The sequence below is a fragment of the Filicampus tigris genome, chromosome 1, assembly GCF_054856515.1.
Source record: "Filicampus tigris isolate MCC_2025a chromosome 1, RoL_Ftig_1.0, whole genome shotgun sequence".
NCBI lineage: Eukaryota > Metazoa > Chordata > Actinopteri > Syngnathiformes > Syngnathidae > Filicampus > Filicampus tigris.
In genome coordinates this window covers 38,082,886-38,092,350 of record NC_141217.1, presented here as the reverse complement: position 1 = coordinate 38,092,350, position 9,465 = coordinate 38,082,886, and the positions used below count along the sequence as shown (strand labels likewise).

Here is a 9,465-nt window from a genome sequence, read left to right as displayed (position 1 = left end):
CGCGCAGGAACTGGGTAGGACAAAAATGCTTCGCTCACGTGAAGTCATGACCATCACTGAATTGTTTCTTTGGCACTTTTAGGTCTGCGCCTTTGCAGGCTGAGTCTGGCTTGGCTGGCCTTCACTGCTCCATTGGCATATTGTGTTTTCCATAATACCACCGCCACATTGTATTACCTGTCCGAGTGTGTGGCAGCACTGCTGGATGTCTTTTGGTTCGTCCCTTGGCTCCGAAGTGTGGTGGAGTACATTCTTTTAATGCCGTATCGCTTATGGTCGTGTGTCATGACTGGAGGAGGTCATTATGAAGAAGCCTGGAAGAAGATGCTGGAAATACTCCTGAAAGACTACACTGAGCGGGAAAAAGAGGCTCTGAAGGTGACTATTTCGGAAAGGTTCAACTGTGCTGTGTAAACCCTTTGTAGGGCAATTCATATTTAGATGAACTGGAGCACAGCCTGTGTTGTGTTTCGTCATTTTACAACGCAACCGCTAATGTTGAGCACAATCTGTTTCAAGAGACGGATTTCTTCTAACTTCAAAGCATTATTTTAAACGTATGTCATACGCTGCATGTATTTTGCAGGTTTTATCGCTGGGAGCACAGGCCTCTCTCGAAGAGATAACTCGTGGCTACAGGGAGCTTGCCAAGGCTTGGCACCCAGATCACAACCCCAGCAAGGATGCTGAGGCCACGTTTGTCAAGATCCACGAGGCGTATGAGGTTCTTCTACGGCGCCACAGGCCCGGACGCTTCAAATAGTTCCTGAATAAGTTGGCATGGGGACACACCACTGTCATTTTCATTATCAGTGGGGGAAAAAAAAAGTGAACTTGCCCTTCTTACCTAACAAACTTTGACTAAGTTGTCCAACAATTGTACATCGCAGTCTGAATTGTCATTTGGTTGACCTAGCTTAATTGGGAACAAAATTCACTCAATTCAAGCAGCTTTATTTACACACTAAAGTGCCATTCATAGACAAACAAGACAGACAATATATTAAAAGCCAACTGGTACAAATTCATAAATACGAACATCAGATTTCTTATTACGGCCCGCAAGGGACTTAAAAACATTTCACTCGCTGAAGTGACTATAGTCCAGCGGGTCTGTTGAGAACGCGGTACTTTGCTGCCCTCTTGTGACGATACATCCACCCTTGAACTATTTTACTCCACTAATGTACACTACTGAATATTGTATACATTGCTGAATACTGCCTTGCCTTGATTGCCATGTATTGTTACAGGTGCAGCGTTTTGTATTTTTTATATGGTAATGAATGTTATTGAATGTATAATTTAATGATGTATTACTCCTAATAAAATAACATACATAAAATAAACAAATCAGGCATAAACAAAAAGCCGATCGGTAGTAAAATAATCAGAGTGTTTGTCTCTGGCCTACGAATCAATTTGCATCCACATATTGTGCGAATCGATGCATTCGATAATCTCCAGCCCGGAAGTTGTTTGGGGTTCTCAGGTGAAAAAAAAAAAAAAAAATCCGAGCGATGCTGCGGTGGCTTTGAAAACAAACCGCAATCCAGACAATTCTAAGGAGGGAAAGAACGAGCGGTGACCAGGTAAGCAGGCGCTTTGTGGACCGAGCTCGGCGCTCGCTAACACTACAAGAGCCTCCATCGACTATCATTTGCAAGCTGCTTTTTGGAGTTGAACGCGGGCGAATGCCATTCGTCGTGTGCTCTGCTGCCATAGCAACGGCGCGCTGGAAACATTGAAGAAACATGACAGTTGAATGTGCTCGATGCTGGATGACAACCGCACGCGTGCGTGCGGGCGTGCGTGCGCGGGGCCGTCATTGGTGATCATGAGACACGCCGCCGTTTTTCGCCGTCCAGGCGCCAGACGCTTCCGTCAACGAGTGCGTGGCTCAAACAAGTGGCCAAATATGTCTGTGGAGGCCAGGTAGTTTTTTTTTTTTGTGCAAATATAAATCGCACGGTCGCCCTCACGCAGAGATGAACGATTGTCAGTCAAGAGTCGATCGGCGCTCGAGTGACACCCACAGCCAGCCACCCGCCCACCCCCCCGATCCCCCCAGCCGTGCCCTGGTGTGACTGGCGCGTCTGCATCCGCGCCCGTTGCTCTCCAAGCGGCCACAGGCAGCATATTCACGTTCCCTTTTTAGCTTCCTCGCACCACCGCAGCCCGACATTTGTTTGTGCACAAGGTGCGGCGTTTTTCATGGCCGTAGGCTACCTTGTGATAATACTACTGTGACATACCAGAACGAAATTCTGAAAACATGCATAGAAATAAGTTGAATGGAATTCCCTGCAGGTTTGATCGGCGTTTGGTTAAACTTATAGCACATATATAGGGCAGATTCAAACCCTGCAAACAATTTCTGTCAAATCCCATCAAATTGAAATTGGACATACGCTACTCACGTAATAAATCATAATCATCGCAGTGGACGTCCAGGTTGAACACGCTTCTGATATGGAAGGCAAGGAAGCTTTATTATTACAGCGCATTTCATACTAAGTAACTCAATGTGCTTCACATAATTAAAAGAACAACATTTAAAAACATTAGAACACACTTAGACCTGTAAAGAACCCTGTTACCATAGTCCAATTTACAGTGAACCGCTTTTCTGTGTCTTCTTGTTATGCTGAACAAATGAAAGCTCTTCCACTCGATGGCAGAAGGTACAATTGACCTGTGTATCCACCTGTTGCCACTCATACAACACAATTATAGCTTTGAGTTCAATTAAGCAGGCACCAATTTTTATGGTTATTGGCCTTGGCTCGGCCATTTTTTCTGCTTTGTCTTGCAAGCAAAAGTTTGACATACAAGTCACACAGACACTCAATAATAATTGAGGAGTTTATTGCAACTCGAAGTTTAGTGTAAAACTAAACATAAAACAAAGTGTTTCGTTTTAATGATATGTTCATTAATTCTATTCTTATTTTTCTCTCTATGATGATGATGATTTCGACCATTTCGTCCTTGTGGGTAAACTCACCTTTTACCCCATTCGTGCGCGTGTGTGTGTGTGCAGGGCGTGATTGAATGTGCTGAAGAGATGACTGTGCTGCCTGTCCCTGCCATCTGAATGTACGGAGGTTCGTTTGTAAAGATGAACCTGCCCTAAATAGACATTATGATATCCTGAAAGCCGCGAGTGTTTTTAAATGCTTTGTAGGATTCAAATTGGACTTGCCATGAGGCAACTCCTTTGTTCTTTCGTTGTGCAGATGCAGAATGAATGCTGATGACTGCAATGGATGCTCTCATGCATCAGGTAACGTTACATGAGAATGTAAACATGCGGTCCATATGTGTGTGCAGAAAGCAGAATTTTACTTTGCTGTCTCTTTCAGGCAGTGGCCGAGAGTCGTCGACAGAGCAGGACCTTTACAGCACAAACGGCAGTCAGCAGTCCCTGACTCGTTGCTCCTTTGCGGGTTCGTTTCCAACGTTCCCACGCAGGCAGTTTTGATATGATCTGTGAATGCATACGGAAAGGCACGTTTGATTTTCCCTTCCCAGAAAACTCCATGAAGGTGGAGCTGTGCACTGAGGAGAAATCACCACAGCCAAACAACACAGATAGTGACAGAATAGAGCTGATGGAGGAAGCGAGCGCAGAGCATGCTGGGCTCGGCCATGGGAATCTTTTCGGTGAGTTGGCCACTTCCAAAAGCACTTCTTCACCCGGGCCCATCCGACTTCCGAGTGGAAAGCTCCAATGCGATGTGTGCGGGATCATCTGCATCGGACCCAACGTGCTGATGGTGCACAAGCGAAGCCATACAGGTGACGAGAGCCTAGCAAACAGTTAGCGCGTGGGAATTCAAAACGGGCATCGGGCGTGAAGGTTTTCACGCCTCCACGTGTTGGTTGTTAGGTGAGAGGCCTTTCCAGTGCAACCAGTGTGGAGCTTCCTTCACCCAAAAGGGCAACTTGTTGCGCCACATCAAGTTGCATTCTGGAGAGAAACCTTTCAAATGCCCCATTTGCAACTACGCTTGCCGGAGGAGGGACGCCCTCGCTGGACATCTACGTACACATGCAGGTGGGCACCGAGTCAGCGACGAATACAAGAGCTGTGCAAACGTAAAGATGCTCGCTTTTGATTCACACTAAATGTTCATTTGACAACGGGTTTATTGTATTTCTATAAAGGTCTATTTGCAGTCTCTATCTTTGCAATCTCTTTTTATCCATAGACATCATTTCTTGATTTTTTTTTTCGGAAATCAATTGCAACTTGAGGTATAACTAGTTTATTGTGTTTTGAACGTCACATTAAAACTGTATACTCTCTTCTTTCAAGGCCCGTTTTTTTTTTTTTTGAGGGGGGGCAAAAAAAGGGGCGGCACAGGGGGGCACCCTGTGTAAGAAAACGTGTGTGTGTAAGAAATATTTAACAACACCTGTTCAAGTGTTGATAATTTGCAAGCAAGAGTTCCTGTGTACATTCATCGTGACACTAAGAGCACATTATGAACCATTTTTCCAAAATGACATACAGCGCAAGGGTTCAGAGTGACATACTTTTGTTGTCATTTTACTCGCCGTCATGTAGGTTACAGGCCATTTTACTCTTGGTTTGGCATTTTCTAATTGCAGTTTCTTCGCCGTTGGGGGGGAAGCCTTTTAAGTGCATCTACTGTAGTCGCAGCTACAAACAGCAGAGCACACTGGAGGATCATTTTGACCGTTGCCACAGTTTTCTCAAGAACCAGGACCAGAAGGCGGCAGTCAACTCAAAGACAGCACGGCAGGGTAAGATACAGTACAAAACAACCAGCAAAAGGTGCCCGTGCTATAGTTCATCTAAGTCCATTCAATTAGTCCTGGAGGTAGGTGCAAAGACGGTCATTGTGGATTTTATTTGCAGATGATCAGTCTCTAAATATGGAAACAATGGCTAAACCTACGCAGGACATGTCCAATGAGAAACCACAGTTTGCGGATAGATTAGCTGTTAGCATCACCAAGCGCAAGAGGTCAACGCCACAAAAATTTCTGGGTAAGTTGTCATTGTTGATTCCACAAAATAGACACTATATATATATGCAATGTTACATGTATATTTGAAGTAATTAAAGTTCCATCGCCATGGTAAAAATATCTAGAGTATGACACGATACGCTTTTCAAAGACTCTCCTAACTTTAATGACCAACAATTACAAGAACTCTCACGCAAGTATGAGACGAAATCTCTCTTGTTCCTCATGATTCCGCCTTCACCGGGGCTCAGGTTCAGCCAGCGTCTTTGATCAAGGGGAAGAAGTTCCAAACGACAGCATTCCACGCACGTCGATCGTCGTCCATTGTTTCCGATTGCGGTGCAATTGTCTGCGACTGCTTAATCGAAAGCCAATTATTCTGCAGCTTTCCGGTTTCCTGGATTCAGAAATTACGCAATCCGGGGATGCACAACAGTGGCTTTGCAACTCATGCTCGTGACTCTAAAACGCACTCACGGTGGGATGAAACAAAATCCGCCCATTACGAGACGTAAGACCCAAATGCAACTCGCAAGGCGAATAAAGTTCCAAAATGCAAACTGTTTACGGTAATAAACAGGTTGGGTTAGATACTGGCTACATGTTTTTATTGATTGCTCAGCCACCCACTTTGAACATCACTTGTATGAAAACACATTGGGCTGTATTTTCATGCCCAGTGAGAAAGCCTGTCGCGAGACGGGGTCTAAACCTGCCCAGGGGCGGGCTGGACTAAGTTTTGGTATGTTCGGAGACCCGCGCAAGCAAGAGCTGTATGGTAGTTTCCTGCCAATCAAAGCGGCTCCTTTCATTCCCTTTGAGTGCCTTGCGTCAGTGGCGAGCTGATCGTCCTTGGCATGGCGGAAGAAACTGATTTCCTCGTCTCCTGTGGCAGATCGACACATGCATGTAAAGTATGTTTATAAAAAAACTGCGAGGAGACTTCCACTGGCGGATGAAATAAAGTTGGTGAGGGAGATGCCAGATCTGTGAAGTGGACGCCTTCCACCCTGATCGTATGCCTTTGTGTGACACCCTAGCCGCTGCCCTCCATAGCTGTGTCAATGATGACAATAATAATAATGCATTCAATTAATTGATTTCTGATTTTTTGCCTCACTCTTCGCCATTTCAGAATGGCAAAGAGTGAGGCACCTGATTCCCAAAGAAGCGTACTCTCTAAAAACGGTTGGGTTATAAATGACACAATTTTGGGTCAAAAATGGACCGATCCGCAACTTGGGTCAATTTGTTTTTGCAGAAAACAACCCCAAAAATGGGTAGTTTTGTACAAAACAATCCTAAAAAAGTGGGTCGAATTGACCTGATTTGTGTTATTTTTAACCCAACTGTTTTTAGAGTGGCTTGTGTCAGCAAAAAAATGAGGATATGTCCGTTTTCACGCTCGCGCGCCAGTGCGCTGTCAACAAATGTAGATCCCGTTGCGCAAAAACCCGGTCCACTGACTTTCTCCTCGTATTTTGGTGTTCCCAGCTGACAAGCACATCCATCTTGACCTGCTTGAAGCTCCTTGTGACTTGTCCTCTGGCTCCGAGAGGGAAGGGGAGCATCTGAACCCCCGGCCAGATGACGACTCCCCCGGTTTGAGCGGGATGCCTCCGCAAGACTCCAGGAGCAAGCGATGGAACGGTGCGCTTCATCCTGCCTTCTCATCAGAGCTGCACACAATCATGGGCTCCGCTAACAGCAACGTGCCTCCTCAAGCAGCCCCGGGTGGACTCTCAATGACGCCTCACGGCCCGCCCGGCCAAGAAGCGGGCGAAGGGTGCGACGCTCACCCTTCGGTTCACAGCCACACAACCTCGCCCAACGGATGTCCCGACTCGACAGACACCGAGAGCACAGCAGAAGACCTCAGCACAAGGGCTGCGGTCCACACACGTACCTCCAGCAACAACCAGCACCTCCACTACCAAGCCCTCGCACTGCCCTACAGCCTTTCCACCTCCAGCCTTGGCCAGGCCAAAGAGATGGACCCAGAGTGGGACAGGGTGTGTCCTTCACCCCCCACCCCGGTGAAGAGGAGCACCGGCTCACCTCTCACCTCCAGGCAGAAAGTGCAGGTGTTGGACAGGGACGGTCAGCCCATGCGCTATTTCCACTGCCGCCACTGCCGCATCCTCTTCCTGGATCATGTCATGTTCACCATCCACATGGGCTGTCACGGCTTCCACCGGCCCTTTGAGTGCAACATCTGTGGCCACTGCAGCCGGGACCGCTACGAGTTTTCCTCGCACATGAGTCGTGGAGAGCACCAACTGGCTTAAGGGGGAGATCAACTCAAGCGCATTTTTGTCAAGAATATGTTCCCAGCAGGCCCACTATTTGAAACACGGCATTCTGATTGATATTGCGTTTGTGGAATATGAGTTCAGCAGCAAAATCCACCCATTTTTGCCATCTCTTGGGGCGGCCGCTTTGTCACTTCCGTGGACTGAAAATGACATCACAACTGCTCAGGGCTCAGGTAACGAGCAATCATGGCTCAGCTTCAGAAAACAGGCCAGCCGTGATTGGTCGTTACCTGAACCCTGAGCAGTTGTGATGTCATTTTCAGTCCACAGAAGTGACAAAATGGCCACCCCGAGAGATGGCTAAAAACGGGCGTATTGACTCTTATTCCACAAATGCAATATTTATCAGAATGCCTTGTTTCAACTAGTGGGCTTGCATAGAACCTATTCTTGAAAAAAACATGTTAGGGTGGACTTCCGCTTTAAGGAGAGCGGGAAGGGTTGAGAGGAGTCGCTGGAAGCGTTGTGGGCTCATCTTTGCTCTGCACCAGATCATGCTTTACATCCCCAGTGTAAAATGAAGAATGTGTCCTATTATTTTGTACAGCCGGGTTCACATGCAGACTGTTTTGTCATTCTGATTGATGATCTCTGGTCAACCGTTTACATGTGACGTGATCTATTCCGATCTGGCGTTAACAAATGCCACTGCGTTTAATTAGAACTGCCGTTTTACAGATGTGTGACGAGCACGGCGATGTAAGTCGCGTCATTTATAAAGATGGAGGTTAGTTGTCTATTTAGCACAGTAGTTGTGATCGTTTTTACACTTTTATGAAAGCAACAGCTTGATAAAGGCAAGTTACAAGAGTTCAAAACAAGCTCTCCCGCCGCAGATCAACTCTGGTTGATCAAGGGTGTAAACGACGGCGTCACTGCACACTGACGCCAGGACAGCGCATGCGCAGACAGGACGCAGCCTGGTTATTCCTAATAAAAAAAATATGCATGACTTCTGGTCGGATTGGAAAAGGGAATATGCCACGACTGTGAATCCCAACTAAAATCCATTCGGATTTGGGCTATTTATTCGAATTGAGGTGTTTTATATGGAGCATGTTCTTTTGCTTTGGGTATTCTATTTCGTTCCGATCGGAAATCAAGGCTCCATGTAAACCCGGTTTATTCAAGTGAAACAGAAGCGGTGATGAATCTGACGAGAACAGCATTTACCAGTTTATTGCGGCAAATTATGTCATATGATTGATTGCACTCTCTTGTTGAATCATCTGGCAAAATGTGATTTTGCTTTAAAAGTGCCTTCTCGGGGGATTTCCTCCAAACTCGAGAAAAAAAAAAAATGAAGGGAACAGGTGCTGGGAAATCTTAACTAGCCATCTTCTCCTTGATTTCAATTTCTCTATGAAACGGTTGTGTGCACAAGCAGAACCGAAGGCACCGTGTTTACATTTGAAGAATTGCGTTTGGTGTGTCTATTGCGCACGCACCGAGAGCCGTGTTGCGTGGCGCACGAGGGTGTTGACTTAGTGAGGTGTGTGAGCCTCATATGCACTGAGAGCGTTGTGCCTCTGGGATTGGGGGGGAGGGAGGGGGGGGGGGCTTTTGTCATAGGATGAAAGATGAAAAAAGGACTGCCTTAAATCCAACTTGTTTACAGTGTTTGAAGTCAGAAATTGGCTCCGGAAGCAGTTGCACAGGATTTGGGATCTTAAAGTGAACCTTGGAATACTGGTGCAGATCAGACCATGAGCCATGAGGCTTACAAGGAAGACCCCGACCGAAGATAGCCCGGGGGTGCTTGGAAATCTACAGGACTGCACCTGTAGAGTCCCTGCTTGTATATGACAAGTCTTTGCCCAAGCACTTGATGGCTTTACATTCTCGTGCTCCTTCTCCTGCACTGAAATAACTGTTGAATCCTCACAATGATGCTCATATCGTTTGCCTTGCTCAGATTCCCCTCATGTTGCACAAGTTATGACAGTCAAGTTTGCTGCAGTGTGTGACTGAGAATTGACTTTAATTTCAGCTAAAACTCTTACGGTCCTTGCGGCAGAGAGTACGCAGATGCTCATTGGCGTCGAGGTTGTTGTTTGCCAAGTAAAACTTGGGTTATGTTGAGGTTCACTCGCACTAGTCTATTTATTACCGGTAGTGTTGCTTGTTTCAGCCTTGGTGTATTTAATCA

The 9,465-nt window shown here is 46.4% G+C and overlaps 2 protein-coding genes across 4 annotated transcripts in view; both read left to right on the top strand.

The window, feature by feature from the left end:
• Positions 1-1,230, top strand: part of dnajc22 (DnaJ (Hsp40) homolog, subfamily C, member 22) — a 3,340-nt gene extending 2,110 nt beyond the window's left edge. Inside the window, exons 2-4 of the mRNA XM_086045316.1 lie at positions 1-14; positions 83-378; positions 587-1,230. The exon at positions 1-14 is cut by the window's left edge and continues 594 nt beyond it. Of these exons, the coding sequence (XP_085901442.1) occupies positions 1-14; positions 83-378; positions 587-763 (487 nt within the window). The 3' untranslated portion in view covers positions 764-1,230. The remainder of the gene's footprint in view (positions 15-82; positions 379-586) is intronic.
• Positions 1,231-1,514: 284 nt separating this feature from the next.
• Positions 1,515-7,378, top strand: ikzf4 (IKAROS family zinc finger 4). Of its 3 annotated transcripts, XM_086038707.1 has the most exons (10): positions 1,516-1,592; positions 3,044-3,107; positions 3,240-3,286; positions 3,366-3,449; positions 3,535-3,801; positions 3,893-4,060; positions 4,618-4,773; positions 4,889-5,020; positions 6,496-6,651; positions 6,730-7,378. In XM_086038707.1, the coding sequence occupies exons 3-10, from the start codon at positions 3,247-3,249 to the stop codon at positions 7,287-7,289; spliced, it is 1,563 nt and encodes a 520-aa protein (XP_085894833.1). In that variant the 5' UTR covers positions 1,516-1,592; positions 3,044-3,107; positions 3,240-3,246; the 3' UTR covers positions 7,290-7,378. The 3 variants fall into 3 exon arrangements, with proteins under 3 accessions (XP_085894823.1, XP_085894833.1, XP_085894814.1); XM_086038688.1 differs by having other exon boundaries at positions 6,496-7,377; XM_086038697.1 differs by lacking the exon at positions 3,044-3,107 and having other exon boundaries at positions 1,515-1,592; positions 6,496-7,377.
• Positions 7,379-9,465: the final 2,087 nt, after the last annotated feature.